We start from the raw sequence: 16,986 nt of genomic DNA on the forward strand, positions 1-16,986 counted from the left end.
AGTTTCTTGATTTCTTTTTCTGTTGCTTCATTATTGGTGTATAAAAATGCAACTGATTTCTGTAGGTTGATTTTGTACCCTACAACTCTGCTGAATTTATGGTTCAGTTCTAGTAGGCTTCTGGTGGAGTCTGTCGGGTTTTCTATGTAGAGTATCATGTAGCCTGCGAAAACTGAAACTTCGTTTTCTTTGCCAATTCTCATGCCTTTTATTTCCTTTTGTTGTCTGATGGCTGATGCTAGGACTTCCAGCACTATGTTAAACAACAGTGGTGAGAGTGGACATCCCTGTCGTGTTCCTGATTTCAGGGGGAAAGTTCAAAGTTTTTCCCCATTGAGGCTGATGTTAGCTGAGGGCTTCTCATAGCTGGCTTTTATGATGTTAAATAAATTCCTTCTATCTCGACTTTCTGGAGGGTCTTTATTAAGAAGGGATGCTGTATTTTGTCAAATGCTTTTTCTGCATCTATCGAGAGGATCATATGGTTTTTATCTCTTCTTTTGTTAATGTGATGTATCATATTGATTGATTTGTGAATAGTGAACCAGCCCTGTAACTCAGGAATGAATCCCACTTGATCATGGTGGATAATTCTTTTGATGTGCTGTTGAATTCGATTTGCAAGTATCATATTAAGGATTTTTGCATCCGTATTCATCAAGGATATTGGCCTGTAGTTCTCTTTTTTTTGCTGGATCTCTGTCTGGCTTGGGATTAAAGTGATGCTGGCTTTGTAGAATGAGTCCGGAAGTTTTCCTTCAACTTCTATTTTTTGTAATAGCTTGAGAAAAATGGGTATTAACTCTGTTTTAAATGTCTGGTAGAATTCCCCAGGGAAGCCATCTGGCCCAGGGCTCTTATCTGTTGGAAGATTTTTGATTACTGATTTAATTTCTTCACTTGTTCTGGGTCTGTTCAGATTTTCTATCTCTTCCCATGTAATTTTTGGTAGTGTGTGTGTGTTCAGGAATTTGTCCATTTCTTCCAAGCTGTCCAGTTTGTTGGCATATAATTTTTCATAGTATTCCCTGATAATTGCTTATATTTCTGAGGGGTTGGTTGTAACAAATCTATTTTCATTTATGATTTTGTCTATTTGGGTGCTCTCTTTCTTTTTGAGAAGCCTGGCTAGAGGTTTGTCAATTTTGCTCATTTTTTTCAAAAAACCAACTCTTGGTTTCATTGATCTGTTCAACTGGTTTTTTTTTTTTTTTTTGGATTCTATATTTCTGCTCTGATTTTTATTATTTCTCTTCTACTACTGGGATTGAGGTGCTCTTGTTGATCTCCTCTAGTTCCTTTATGTGTGCTGTTAGATTTTGTACTTGTGCTTTTTCTAATTTCTTGAAATAGTACTGAAGTTCAATGTACTTTCCTCTTAGGACTGCCTTTGCCATATCGCATAGAGTTTGAATTGTAGTTTCATTTTCATTTGTTTCCATATATTTTTTATTTTCTTCTCTAATTGCCTGTTTGGCTCATTGGTTCTTTAGTAGGGTATTCTTTAACCTCCATGTTTTTGGAGTTTTTCCAGACTTCTTCCTGTGGTTAATTTCAAGTTTCATAGCATTATGATCTGAAATGTGCATGGTATGATCTCAATTCTTTTAAATTTATTGAGGACTGCTTTAGGACCCAGTATGTGATCTATCTTGGAGAATGTGCCATGCGCTCTTGAGAAGAAAGTGAAATCCATAGCCTCAGGATGTAGAGTTCTAAATATATCTGTCAAATCCATCTGGTCCAATGTGTCCTTCAAGTCCATTGTTTCTTTAGTGACTTTCTGTCCAGTTGATCTATCCATTGCTGTAAGTGGAGTATTAAAGTCCCCTGCTATTAGCATGTTCTTATTGATAAGAGTGTTTCTGTTTGTGATTGTTTTATGTATTTGGGTGCTCCCTTTTCCGTGCATAGAAATTTATAATTGTTAGCTATTCCTGATGAACAGACTCTATAATTATTAATATAATGCCCTCTTCATCCCTTGCTACTGCCTTTACTTTAAAGTCCAGTTTGTCTGATATAAGTATGGATACTCCAGCTTTCTTTTGACTTCCAGTAGCATGATAGATACTTCTCCATACCCTTACTTTCAATCTGAAGGTATCCTCAGGTCTAAAATGAGTCTTTTCTAGACAGCAAATAGATGGATTTTTGTTTTTTATCCATTGTTACCCTATGTCTTTTGATTGGAGCATTTAGTCCTTTTTCATTCAGTGTTATTATTGAAAAATATGGGTTTAGAGTCATTGTGTTCTCTGTAGGATTCATGCTTGTAGTGGTATCTCTGGTACATTGTGTTCCCTGCAACATTTCCCTCTTAGAGTCCCCCTTAGGATTTCTTGTAGGTCTGGTTTAGTGGTGATGAAATCCTTCAATTTCTGTTTATTTGGAAAGACCTTTATCTCTCCTTCTATTCTGAATGACAGGCTTGCTGGATAGAGGATTCTTGGCTGCATATTTTTTCTGTTCATCACATTGAAGATTTCCTGCCTGTCCTTTCTGGCCTGCCAAGTTTCAGTAGATAGGTCTGTAACCACTCTGATAGGTTTTCCTTTGAATGTTAGGGCCCTTTTCTCCCTAGCTACTTTCAGAGTTATCTCTATGTCCTTATATTTTGCCAGTTTCACTGTGATATGTTGTGCAGAAGATCATTTCAAGTTACGTCTGAGGGGAGTTCTCTGTGCTTCTTGGATTTCAATGTCTGTTTCCTTCCCCAGATTGGGGAAGTTCTCAGCCATAATTTGTTCAAGGACTCATTCAGCGCCTTTCCCTCTCTCTTCCTCTTCTGAAATTCCTATGATATGAATATTGTTCCGTTTGATTGTATCACTCGGTTCTCGAACTCTCCTTTTGTGCTCCTGGATCAATTTATCTCTTTTTTTATAATTGTGTCTTCTAATTCACCTATTCTCCTCTCTGCCTCTTCAATCTGTGCATTGGACGCCTCCATTTTATTATGTACCTCATTTATAGCAGTTTTTCATTCATCACAACTATTTTTAAGGTCCACAGTCTTTGTAGCAATAGATTCTCTGATGTCCTCCATGCCTTTTTCAAGCCCGGCTATTAATTTTATGACTATTGTTCTAAATTCTTGTTCAGTTATGTTACTTATATCTGTTTTGATCAGTTCTTTAGCTATCACTTCTTCCTGCAATTTCTTTAGAGGAGAGTTCTTCTGTTTCATCATTTTGGCTAGCTTTCTGTCTCTTGTCAGTTGTAAGAGCTTGTTATGCACTCTCCGTCTGTGAGTACTGCTATATTAAAGAAGGCTCTTTGTCCAGGGCCTGACTGTTCAGGAAGTATTCTCTGAATAGTGTCTCTTGGTCTCTCTGGTTGAGACTTTGGTTATTTTATTTCCCTACTTGTAGTGATATTTGGGACTCTCCACCATGTGTATTTTGGCTTCTTTCTTGAGGTTGCCTTGTAAAAGAAAACAGACAGACAAACACACAGGGAACAAAGGCACACAAGTGCTCAGACAAATCCAAGAAACACACAAACTGAAAGGGAAAAAAGAAGGGAAAAAAAGAAAAAAAACCAAAGAGGAAGGAGGAAAAACAAATAATAAAAATTAAATTAAATTTAAAAAGAGAAAAAAGAAAAGAAAAAAGACAAAAACCCCAAAAGACAAAGGACAGTCTAAAAGCATAAAACCAGAATTCTCAGCTACCAATAAAGAGCAGGGTGTATGCTGTGCTGATGGAAGAGCATATACAAAGAGAGAAATGACAGGCCAGGGAGGAAGCGAAATTGGACAGTGACCAGACAGAGAGACTGAGGCTTAATTCAGAGAGAGAAAGAGGAGAATATGGTAAGAGGCAAGGAGAAAGAAATGAAGATAATGTTACTCAGAGACTATACAGTCTGAGTAGGGGAGAGAGAGAGAGAGAGAGAGAGAGAGAGAGAGAGAGGTAGAGGCGGAGGTGTAGAATATACATCTAGAGAATGGATTAAATGTGACTGTTTAAGGCAACCAATGACCAGAGTGCCGAGTCCAGCAGAGAGGGATATGAGTGAGACCAGAGAAAATATATCTGAATAGAAAGGATTGATCTAGAATTAATCACAGAAGTGCATCTATGTTGGCCTTTCCCCAGGCTCCAGGGGAAAAAAAAAAAAGCAGCTCTCTAGCAGGGATGGCCATGGTTTGGTGTAGGCAGGTCTTAGCCTCCACTGCATCCCACGGGCCGCTCCCTGAAGTCCCACCTTGGTGGTTGTGGGGAGGAAAATGGTGGCACCCCAGTACCTTCTCAAACCAAGCATTGCAACTCACTCTTTAGGGTCTGATCTGCCTGTGCCATGGGCATAGCCAAGGTGGGCCATGCTCTATGTCCCAAGCCAGGCCTTGTTTCCAGATCCTAGTCTGTGCGCCCCACTGATACTGCCTGAAATAGACTCGCTGGCCGAGTCCCTCTGAGCAGTTTCAAGCCTGTCGCCTTCCCACTGAGGATAGAGCCAAGCTAGAAGAGCTGGGGAGCGGCTTCAGGTACGCTGCTTCCCCTCCAGTTCAAGCTGGTGAGCAGAGAATCAGTTTCTCCTGGCATCACCTGAGACCAGGGCATCCAGCTCAAGATCAGCTGCACAGCAGGAAACCAGATCACTCTGTGTCCTGAGCTGAGGTTTTTCTCTTCTCCAGGGACAGAGACAGTTCCTTGAGCAGTCTCAGCTGCTCTTTTCTTTTCCCCTTAACTCACCATGGACCCCGCAAAGGGGGCTCTCTCCCTTCCCTCTGTGTCCCTGGGTCCTGGCCCATTTTTATCTTCCCCAGTTCACACTCACACTATAAGGTTGTTTTCTCAGTGGACTCTGTCTCCTTTTCCTCCCAAACTCCTGGATTCTGTAAGGGTTCCTATGGCTTTAGGCCTTCTCTGTTTGAGAGGTGTGGGTGAGTCAAATGTACGGAGCTCCCTACTCAGAAAGTGAAGTTTTAACAATTTGGATGATGAATATGGGAAGTAGGCATTGAGATGTATGCTCCTACCAAAAGGAAGCAGGAAAACATTGTACTGGAGGGGAGTGGAAGAAGGGCACTGGGAGGGACACCTAGGCGCAACATGGGAGAAAGGATGGAGAAGAGGGAGGAACATGGGAAAGAACAACACAGGAAAAGGATACAGGGAGGGTGCCAGAACCTCTTTCAGTTTTGCTTAAAAGTTATATGGACTGAGAATAGAAGTTTGGGAGATTTAAATCTGGTTTATATTCTATAACAAATCCACATCACATACTTTTTAAACAGTAGTGTCTACTATGAAAAGTTCCTGAGGCCCTTTAGATGAACTGGAAAAAGCACTTTCTTGTCATGTGCACAAATTATGCTGTGATTATATTAAACTCCAATGAATTTCCAAAATGAAAATAATCTTGAGGAAATCTTTGGCATTAATATTATGCTTAGGAAAGAAAGTAATTTGCTGCTTGCTTGAGTCCTTGATCCCTGTAATAGCATTGATGTCTGCCTGCCCTGCTCACAATGGAAATTCTGTTTGCAGTGATCATTTCACACCAGTTGATTCTGGGAGGAGGACATGGGCAAACTTGTGAGTCAGCCAGCCAACGGGGGATAGAGTGGGCTTCTGTGGTTTCTGTTAAATGCAAGGCATTCCTGTAGGAAGTTGAAGAGGTTTAGTAATTAATTATCCAGCATTCCTAAGGAATAAATAGCAGGTCACATTTCATGTTTGGCTCAGTCACTGTTGACTCATTCAAAGTTGTCTGGGACTCTCCAACATGGTACCTGAATGTCAGGACCTGCCCATGCCCTGAGCCCACTAAACCTATAAGATTAGTCTTTCGACCTGAGAAAAAGTGGTGGGTACGTGGATATGTTAAGCCAGAAACATGAAATCCATTCCAAATCTCAGATTTATTTAAACCCTAGTTTAATGTAATTATATATTCAGTGGATATTTCCTCCAAGGGTTTTAATCTGCCTAATTCATTATAAATTGATTTAGGGCTACTATTTCTTTGTTACATATGTTAAAGCTGTAATCAGGTTATGGGACCTCTCTAGACCTTAGGGTTCTCTTTCACAAAATGAGAGAATTACTGTCAGCATCACTGGAAGTGCTGGTCTGTCAGGGAATTTAGAAAGAACTAGAGTATTAGATAGAAATCAATAATAGCAATGATTATGGTCATTATTAGTAACATGTATTGAAAGCTTAATGTGGTCCAGATATCATACCTCCCTAAACTTCACACTCCCCATATGTAAAATAGGGATTAGATTTATTTCAGAGACTATTGGGGGGATTAAATAAGATCATAGAAGAAAAACCCCTCTTAGCACAGTTTTTAACATACTCCAAAATTTAGTGGCTGAAAACAACCACTGTTTCTATAGGTTAGGAGTTTAGGGTCAGCTTAGCTGGGTACCTCTGGTTCAAAGTCTCTCTAGAAAGGCAAGATGGTGGAAAAGTAGGGAGCTCCGTACATTTCTCTCACACGCATCTCTCAAACAGAGAAGACCTGAAACCATAGGACACTGAACTGCAGGAGTCTGGGAGGAAAAGAGACAAGAGTTCACTAAGAAGACAACCTCATAGGTGTGTGATTGCAAACTGGGGAAGATAAAAATGAGCTGGGACCCAGAGACACAGAGGGGAGGGAGCCCCCTTCACAGGGAGCCACAGAGACACAAGAGGAAGAGAAAAGAGCAGCTGAAACTGCTCATAGAACTGTCCCTGGAGAAGGGGAAAAACTTGGTCAGCGACAGAGAGGGTCCTAACATCCCATCCCTAACTGCAGAGTGTTCAGAGAGTGATCCTATTTCTAGCTGTGGCGCTGACTTTGGGCTGGATGTCCCGGTCCCAGGTGGCACCAGGAGAAACTGCTCTGCTGATCTCCCAGTTCGATCCCTGCCTGGGAAGTGGCCAGGCCTGGGGGATTACATTTTGGGCGGTATCATTAAAGCGGGCGGACTAAGATATGGAAAGGAGGCAGAGCTTGGGACATAGAACGTGGCCCACCATGGCTACGCCCGCTGCACAGGGAGATCAGACCCAAAAGAGTGATTTCCAACACTTGGTTCAAGAAGGGACTGGGGCGCGCCCATTTTTCTCCCCACAACCACCAAGGCAAAGCCTCAGGGAGCTGCCCGCGGGACTGCAGTGGAGACTAAGACCTGCCTAAACCAAATCATATCCATTCATGCTGGAGAGCTGCTTTTATTTTTTACTGGAGCCCGAGGCAAGAACAACATTGATGCATTGCCATGATTAATTCTAGATCACTTTTTTCTATTCAGATAGATTTTCCCTTGTCTCATTCGTATCCCTCCCCTCTGAGGGACTGAGCACTCTGGTCATTGGTTTCCTTAAACAGTCACATTTAATCCATTCTCCAGATGCATATTCTACACGTCTGTCATTACCTTTCTTTCCCTCTCTGGAATAATCAGGCTATATAGTTTCTTTGAGTAATATATATATTCATTTCTTTCTCCTCGCCTCCTACTATATTCTCCTCTTTCTCTCTCTGAATTAAGACTCTTAGTCACTCTGCCTGGTCACTGTCCAATTTCACTTTTTCCCTGCCCTGTCATTTCTCTTTGTATATGCTCTTCCATCAGCACTGCATACACCCTGCTCTTTACTGGTACCTGGGAATTCTGGTTTTATGCTTTTAGACTGTCTTTTGCTTTTTGTTTTTTCTTCCTTTTTTTTTTTTTTCCCTTTTCCCTTCCATTTGCTTGTTTGTTGGGTTTGTCTCTGCGTTTGCATGCCTTCATTTCCTGTTTGTTTGTCTGTTTTCCTTTTCAGTGCTACCTCAAGAAAGAAACCAAAGTACACAGAGTGGAGAGTCCCAAATATCACTACAAGTAGGGAAATAAAATAACCAAAGTCTCGACAAGAGAGACCAAGAGACACCATTCAAAGAACACTTCCTGGAGGAAGGCACTTGTTGGGATGAGCACTGGGTGTTATATGGAAAGCAGCTCGACAATAAACTATTTAAGAAAAACAAAAGAAAACAAAAAGTTCACTTTCTGTAGTTTGCATTGTAAAAATAGACTTTTTTCCTAAATATAAAATTTTATTATAACTTTGAATACTCTTCTTCAGATTTTAAAACAGCCCTCTCTCCAAACCACAACCCCTGCCACCCACAACCTACTAGGGTTAAAACTGCAGTTTTAGGACTTTGCTTCTTTCTCTCCTCTCCTGTCAAAACATACTGGTCTCATGAATCATTTCCTTCAGGTTTTATTTTGTGGCAAACCAATTTGACATACAAATTGGAAGCTACAAGTTTAAACTCATAATCATTTCAATTTAATTAGGGCTTTATCAATGGAAGAATTAATCTATTAATTAATGTATAAGAAACTAACAACTGGGGTTCTGTGAGCTAACAATGTGGTATAATGCAGATAGCACTGGTCTGGCAGAGAACAGTGTTCTAGACTTCAATCAGAAACTACCAGGGTGACCTTCTGCAAGTGACTTAGTCCCAAGGATCTTTAGTTTCCTCATTTGTAAAATGAGGAGATTGGGCCACCGTGGAATTTGGGAGATCAAAACTTTCTAACATGTACTACTAGATGAAATATAATCAATCTGGTCAGTCATGCATAGAGATGAAGCAGATGACTTCTGGGGACCTCTGAGCTCCAAGGTTCAGTGATATTTTAGGGGTAGGGGTGCTTCTCCTATATACCCAAATCCCACTTGTAAGCCTATCTCTTGTTGGTCTAGGGGCTGTTCTGCACTTGGACATATGGTCCCTACTTTGGCCTCACCTGATTTTCTGTATTAATGGAGTAAACAGTGTCAGTCTGATCTAACAATCCACAGGAATAGGCAATATTGACTGCTGTCTCCTGCTTATCTCCAGTCAAGACCCAGAGCTGGATTCCAGCTTCCTGCAGAGCAGCAACTGTGTCTGGAACTCCTTCTTGCAGCTGGTCTTCGATCCCAGTGGCTCCTGGAGTGATCAAAGACACCAAAGCTTACATTTAGAGTGAAAAAGTAGCTGTTTAATTTCCCCAAAGCCCTATCAAGCCAGACAATGATTATTAAATATCTCCAATGTTATAGTCTATGCTAAGCACCCAGGATAGAGCAGTGAAACAGAGCTGGTCTCTCTTGCAGCTCAAAAGCCTATTGAAAAAGAATTTATAACTGAAATATATGAGGAGAAAAGCCCAGAATGCCAGGTGACTATATACTAGAATACCTGAACTTCATCTAGATAGCCAGGGAAGGCCTTTCTAGGAAGTGCCATTTGAACTCAGACCTGGAAGATAAGGCCAAGAAGTGGCAAAGGAGGGGAATTCCAGGTAGAGTGATAAGCATGTATGAAGGCTCAGAGGTCAGAGTAGATGAAGGTGCAGAAAGTGAAGTAGAATGGGGTGAGAGATGGGCTAGGAAGGGAGAGAAGGCTGTTGGATCATGCAGGGCTTTGTCAGAGCATTAAAGGATTTGAGATTTATTTGGTAGACAAGAAAGCTATTAAAGGGAGTTAAGTTGGAGAGTGACAGGATCAGTTTTGAGTTTTAAGATTGTTCTAGGGAAGAGATTGAGAAGCAGGATGAGATTAGAGGAGTAGCCTCTGCAGGCCTAGCAGCAATGGGAGTGGAAAGAAGTAGAGACGTTTGCTCTCTAACAGTTCACAGAAGAATAGGGACTCAGAATTTTGATAATAATCTTGGAATTAAACATGCAGACTCCATAATTTCTGAATAATCTCAAGCTTTGCACCAATCCCTGATGAATATATACCCAAGTATCAAATAGTTGTGAAGCAATTAAGCAAAAATAAATCTGCATTTAAATTGAGATTCATTTTAGGCCACAGACTAATGGCTACTCATTTCACTCTGGGCAGGAGCAAGGCATTTCATTTCTTTTAATAATCCCTAGTGACAATAGGTTGGCAAAGCAGTTACACTGGATGGATATTGAAAAGACCATTTTATAGTGTGGGACTCAGTGTAAATGCAATGCAGCATTAGTGGCAGGGGAGATTCTTGGTGGTAAGATGAAATCTCTTCTCAGTCCCAGTCGTCTCCTTCCCAAGCCACCTGGAGGGAACAAAAATGATGACTCTATTCTCATAAGTGCCTCTTTTGTATTGCAGGCCCAGATGCACAGGTAAACAACCCCATGAAAAGTGATGCTTTAATCCTCGTCTTTCTCTCCAAGGGGTAGCCTGGAAGGTGAGATTCTGAAACTGATTTATACTATAGGGAGGCAAAGTGAAGGAGGAAAGAGGAAAAATGCATTTGTGTGAAAGAAAAAATGAAACAGAGGTGGTGAAAGTCTTTCCCAGCAAGAGAAGCCAACAGATCTTGACAAGCGCATTCTCTTTCATGACAAACCAGCTGAGGAGTACCTCTCACTGACTGAGACTAGAATGCTCCCCCAAAGCAAAAGCAGCCTCAGGAGGGTGAGGAGGGAGTCACATGCCCTAATGGGATGACATTCTTGGCCTTGTGTGGTGGATAGAGCTGTCTGGACTGGCTACCTTCTGGTCTCTGTTAAACTAAGTTTTCATGACCAGCTTTCAGAGGGGCTTTGAAAGGCAATAGGGAAAGGCCCTCGAATCAAAACACAGAAACAAAAAGAAGGTAGGAGGAGGTGGGGAACAAACTGTCTCCTCCTGCTTGCCACTCTTCCTGCCAAATCTTGTTGCTACCTTTCATAAGTAAAGGCATTACCATCTTTTTTCAGCAACCCTGGGTCTTTCGCCTTGCACCCTTGCCTGGCTGAGAGCTTGGAGCAGTGTGGTTTATATAGAAGAGAAACTAGGGCTTAGGAGGATTGGGACTGGGCATATAGCACACGGCCAAGATTTGGCCCTCATCTCCAGTTCACCATTGCCTCCCAAGGCGAAAGAAGGCTTTAGCCACATGGCCAGTGGGTGCATGCTGTCAGGCGTTAGCTTTTTCAGATCTTGCTCATGAGCTGTGAGGTGACTAACCCTGATAAATAAAGCTTCCTCCTTATGCCTGGGTAATGCTCTTCCTTCCACAGAAACACAATACTTCGTCTTAGCTGGTCTCCCTGCTTCTCATCTTTCCTCAGCATATCAATCGAACTTCCATACAGCAGTAGCCAGAGTAATTTTTGTAAAGTATGAATCTGTCCCTGTTTTTACTCCCTTCTTTCTTAACCATTAGCGTATGATTTAAGTGTTCTTCATAACCTGGGTCATGCTGACTTTGCCCATCTCACATCATTTCTTCCCCCAATTCTGTGGTCCAGTCACAGCAGACCTTGGAGTTTCCAGCCTATTGGCGCTGTCTCATCTCTAGCTCTTCATTCCGTCCCCTCCCTCTGACTGAAAACTCTTCCTGTTTGCCTGACCAGCTCCACTGCTCTGCTTGGTTCTTGTCTTCCTGCACTCTCCTTGGTCCCCGTCTAGATTGTGCCCCCACACAACCAGGCACATCTTCCAGCCCAGCCCTCATCACACTCACTTGACATTCCTTGTTGAATCATCCAGTTTCCTTGCTAGATTGAGCTCTGAGAGGACAGGGCCTGTGGCTCCTGTTCCCTAGTCCCAATGCTTAGCATGCAACTTGGCACATAGTAGGTGCTCAACAAGCACTTGAAAAAAATGGAGAAACAACCAAGCTCCTGGGTTTCATCCAACAGGAAGTGTGGGAATGCTCCTGGGCATCCTCAGGAAGTGGTGTGTGGAGTCTGGGTTGGATATCAGCACCATTTGTGTCAAATACCTGGAAGGGCACTCCAGGGAAGGCTCCTGAGACACATCTGTAGCAGTGTCAGAGTCAGGACCAAGAACTCTCTTTAAAGCTTGTAGCATTCATTTTTTTTTCTTTTAAATTTAATGATGACTTAATTTTAGCTACCAAGTAAGGTGAGTTGATTCTCCAGATACTGTGCTGCCTCCATCAGAAGCTCATCTCGGTTTTCGAGGGATGACTCTGCCTCACGTCGGAAACTGGCCCATCGTTGGAAGTCATCTTCACTTATGACCTACGGAACAGGAAGAGGCTCTTTCACAATGTTGGGTGAATCTCGCCAGATTCTGATGTGCCGGGCCTACACCCGGCTGTGCTTCCCTACACCATTAGACGTAGGAATTACAATTCTCTACAAAATTATTTCTCTTCAATGTTTTCTGTTTATTTGTTTTGAATGCATGAATCAATGAAGGATTGACTCTCTTGTTCCATTATCACCAAATATCCATTGAGCCTCAGAGCACAGCAGGAGGCTATGAAGGTATAGCCTCATGACAATCAACTCAGACAAGATTCTTGCATGCCTGGGCTTATGGACTAGTGGAGGGTGAGAGACATTAATTCATGTAAGTTATTTAAAAGAACAGATAATTTTAAGGGGTTCTTTACAGAAAATAGAGTGACATGATAGAATGTGACTGGATAGGGGAGTAGCTGTGGGGAAAGGAATTATATCATTTGGATTTTAGGTTCTCTTAGACAAAGTGAAATCCAAGTTGAGATCCACAAATATATCCACTGAAGGGGTCAGTTACATGGAGGGCAAATGCAAAGACCATGAAACATCAATGGACTTGGCTTTCTTTCTGTTCCTTGAAGACATCGGTTGCCTGAAGGTTAGAGAGACAGGTAGAGAGGTGGCAGCAAGTGGAGGTTCCCAACAGCTGGAAGAACCAAACTAGAGGGCATATCTTCCTCCTTTGGAGACCATAGCACATTTATATCCCTCTGTTAGCATTACATGCATATTGTCTCTTATAGCAATAAATTATTCTTTTGTCCAACATGGAATTATAAGGAAAACCAAGGGGACACAAGTAGGCCTTTGCTCTTGAGGAATTCACAGTCTTATTAGAGGAGGCAAAGCAGGCAAAATAATTTCAGTGGAAAATAGAAGGTGTTAAGGGTATAATTACAATTTGTGGAGGAGTAAGCACTGGTCACTGTCTCAGGCACTGCACCTGTGTTATTTGAGTAATCTCCATGACAACTGTATGAGGTAGGGGGCATTAGTACCATCTTGCACATAAGAAAACCCCAAACTCAGAGAGGTGAAGAAACTTTCCCAAGGTCACACACCAGGTAAGTGGTAAGATTGGAACTTGTACCCAGGTAGGTCTGACTTTAGAGTGGGTACTCTTAAACTCTGCTGCATTAAGCACCATAAAAGAGATAAAGAGCTCTGGGGATTTGCAGAGAAGAAACTAGTTTTACCTATCTAGACATGGATATCATCATAGCTCCCCTATCTGACTTTAGGTGTCTCATTAGATGCCTCTAATCTGGTATTTATATCTCTTTGCCTGCCTCCCTTGCAGAAGCTGCAAAGTCAAAGGCCTGCAGGGTAAGAGGTGGGTAATTACATGACTATAGCTGGGACAAGGGCAATGCAACAGGGAAGGTAGGGGCTGTGACTAATTTCAGAACACAGGAAAATAGATCCCTCATCAAAGGGATCAGCTACTACTTTGTTCTAGCTATTAGCTGCAATTCAAGAACGGAGACCCAGTTAATCAGATTCTCAAAATCCTTGGTCTTTGTGGTGAGTCAAAATTTTGAAATATTGGAAATGGTTAATTTTGAAAATATTAAAACAACCACTATCATGGGTCTTCTAAAATGAAATAGAAATGACAGACTCAGTGTTGAGACCTTATAGCTACTAAAGGAGAAATTTATTTTTACCTTTTTGGCGATGCACAGTGTTCGAAGGCCATCTCTTGCATACAAGTCTAGATGCTTCTGGGTCCTGGCTCGGATTTTCCTCACCTTCTTTTCCACATCAGTATCAGTTGCTGTCAAATAGTCATTGTCCTCCGTGAGGTCATGTACAAATGCTTAGGGATCCTTGTTCTTAACACTCTGGAAGAGTGAGGAGGAATCCCCTTATAGCCCACCCCAGAAACATAGAAGATCTCTTTTGGCTGTCAGGATGTGCCAAAAGGTGATGGCTCCAGGAGTTCTTAAGTTCTCTGCCTTCTGTATCTGATCATCAAAAAAGCCTGGCTGAGAAAAATTCTATTTAGGGAAGGTGGGTTGTGTTAGATTTTGTTCCCAAACACCTGTTTGCATTAGAATCACCTGGGAACTTAAACAAATATTAAAGATTCCCAGGTCCAGTGGAAGTCCTTCTGAATCAGGGATGGACCAGAAGTCTGAATCTTTATTACCTCAGGTATTTTTCAGGTAGCCAGTTTAGCCCTAGATAAACTGTTTACTAAGTCTTAGACATACCACCCATCATCCTGTCTGTCATCTATTTCTGTCTTCATATCAGGTTAGGTCCCAAGACAGCCACAGATTTGAATCTCATCACTATGTTCTTCACCACATGGTGGTGGGGGGGGGGGTGCAGTGATTTAGGCTTTCTTTCTATAATAAGAAATGGCCTTAGAAAAAATAATTTTTGCATTTACTATAAATCTAGTATAAAAATATTTCATTGTGTTGCTCAAAGTCTCCTTTAGGAAGTCTTACTTGTTTCTTTCAGAAGAAATTTATCTTTTTCTCCTAAAATTACAGTACTTTTATCTATCAGGTAAAAATAATTTTTCAGCCTCGGTTGGCGGGTATGGGGCAGGATTGATGCCATCACTACCTCCTTTATCTAAGGTGTCACAGACATCACTAATCAGGTGCAACGCTGTGTAAAACTCAGCTGGGAGAAAGCTTCAGAATCCCCCCCACCTTTTTTTTTTAAACCAGGGCTGGATTGTAATCTTTAGAGGCCCAGGGTAGTAAGCAGATTTTATGTACCTCATCTACTCCCTCCAAATAATGCAAAATTAAACATACAATTCTTTACAGTAAAATAATTATAAGGAAACCCAACAAATCTCTTATTTTTCCCATGGTATTATTCCAAGGCTGCTTTATGCAATATAAAAAGCCTTTTAAAGATTATCTTCTCATTTTTCAGGTATTACTTTTTCCCTAGGGCCTTAAGCACAATCTTTGTGCTTATTAGCACTACTGTCTTATTGAGCACTATTTACAATATTTTATTTTCAGAGACATTAGCTCCCCAAGATGAAACCCTTTTGCCTTCTACCTGTGTGCCCTGGAGTGTTCACTTTTTTGCTCAGGCTACTAGGAACCTCAGTGTCAAATTGAATCTTTGAACACTAAATATTTTACATCTCAGGTTATTTTCTTCTCTGCTTTTCAAAGCTTTGATTCTTAGTTTTAATAATATTGTGTATGTGTCTTTTATTGGAAGCATCTCTAATTTATTTTTGAATCAGGTGAAGAAGAAGAATTAAAAAAAAAAAAAAAAAAAAAAGAACATCTCCAGGGCAGCTTGGATGGCTGTTGCCCAGGGATAGAGGACCGTGGTTCCCTTGATTCAGAAACACTGAATTCACTTGTCTGCCAGAGTCTGGGGATGAAGAAACCTAATTAACTCCCTTCCCATTCTAAACACTCATCAATCCCCATGAACCTCTTGGCTTTGATCCATAGCTGATAATGCAGGAGGCACAGGGCTGCCTGGGCAATTCTAAAGCTTGGCTGGAATCTACTATCCTGGGAGAATCACAGACCCATAACTGTCTTCTTCTTGTTAGCAATCAGGAAGCGGCTGCACACTAATTCATGCTGCTCCAAAATTGGACATTGATATGTAGGGACTTTGGAACATTTTTCTGGCTTGGAGCAAGTTTATGAAAATCCATTTGGGGGAGGCTGGGGAAAAGGATGGTAAAGGGGGACACCTGAGGCTTCCCAGAGTGAACTGAGCCTGGCGCAGAATTCTGGCAGCATGGAAAGAACTGTGAGCTGGGATTCAACATACCTAGGCTAGGATTTACCACTGGTTAGCTGTGCCACATCTATTAAGTCACTTCCTTCTCTGGGTTCAGCTGTCTTCTCTCCAAAACTAAGAGTGAGGACCACAGTGTGTTCTAGGTTATGTTAATGAGTGTCCTGGTAGAAAAAAAAAATTGTGTATGGATAATCATGTTTAAATGAGTTTGGAAAACCAGAAACTGGGATAAATAAAGAAGTTTCTCCAGTATAAGACTGCCTCAAATCTTTAATAAGCTCATGAGCACTGTAATAATCCAGGGCTAGGAGAAGCAGAATGCAGCATGCTTTAAGAGAATTGCTTTGAGGAAAGCATCTTGTGGCCTCTGTTTCAGTTGGGACTTGCTGGACTAACTGACACTATAACTCCAGCTCCTCATTACTTTTCTATGCTGCTGCTTAAACCAAGGAGCTCTCTTCCTGGAGCCCTGGTGAGGTGGGACTCACCGCAGGCCGGGTCTTCCAGCAGGTCCATGATAACTGAATCTGCGCCTTTGGTGTAGATGATGATCTCGCCCGTCAGTGGGTGCCTCACAACCACAGACATTCTCTTCCTGACAGAGTCAAAGCCCAGGGTGCAGAGGACGTCGAAGGTGAGGCAGGTGCCCTGGGGCAAGCGCACAGTCACCTGCTTGGGTGTCCTGGACACCAGAGTGAAGCTGTAGGCATGGGCGGCATGTACCAGGGCTGCCTCATCAGGGCTCTCAGCCTCATAACAGAGCTCGGGGCTGGCCAGATCTAGACCTGGGGCCTCCAGCACCTCCTCCAAGGAAGCATCTAACCCAGACCCCTGGATGTCATCCTGGTCCCATGTGCTGCTCCTATAGTCACCGTCGGTGGAGTAGCCTCCACTGTACACAGATGCATCACTTCTCTCTTCTGAGTCTGGAGTAGGCATGTTGGCCCCCAAATTCTCTACCAGGTTGGTGTCAGAGGGTGCAGTGGATGAAAATGAATGGCTCAAGTTCGAAAGCTTCAATCTGTGGAACAGCTGCTGAATCTTCTCCAGGGATGTCCCCAGAGCCTTGGTGGGGGTTGGCATGGTGACCTTGTGGTCAAAGGAGGGAAGTGGAACATTAACTCTTAGTGTTGGAAAAAAATATCAAGCTGTTCTTTGGCAGAATATGAAGGTCATTTTTCAATAAATCGATTATTTGGGACTTTAGTGATTATGGACAAGTCTCTCCTCTGATAGCCTGTTTACCTACCTAAAGCATGAGAAGATTAGGCCAGATATT

General features: G+C 42.0%; 1 protein-coding gene across 1 annotated transcript in view; it reads right to left on the reverse strand.

Annotated features, from left to right (window-relative positions):
• The window catches only part of ATP10B (ATPase phospholipid transporting 10B (putative)), a 115,329-nt gene that overhangs the window by 32,670 nt on the left and 65,673 nt on the right, over positions 1-16,986 (reverse strand). Inside the window, 4 exon segments of the mRNA XM_039245355.1 lie at positions 8,753-8,937; positions 11,831-11,957; positions 13,631-13,740; positions 16,196-16,796. Coding sequence (XP_039101286.1) covers positions 8,753-8,937; positions 11,831-11,957; positions 13,631-13,740; positions 16,196-16,796 — 1,023 coding nt within the window.

The sequence above is a fragment of the Hyaena hyaena genome, unplaced genomic scaffold (assembly GCF_003009895.1).
Source record: "Hyaena hyaena isolate Hyena2069 unplaced genomic scaffold, ASM300989v1 scaffold_253, whole genome shotgun sequence".
Lineage (NCBI taxonomy): Eukaryota > Metazoa > Chordata > Mammalia > Carnivora > Hyaenidae > Hyaena > Hyaena hyaena.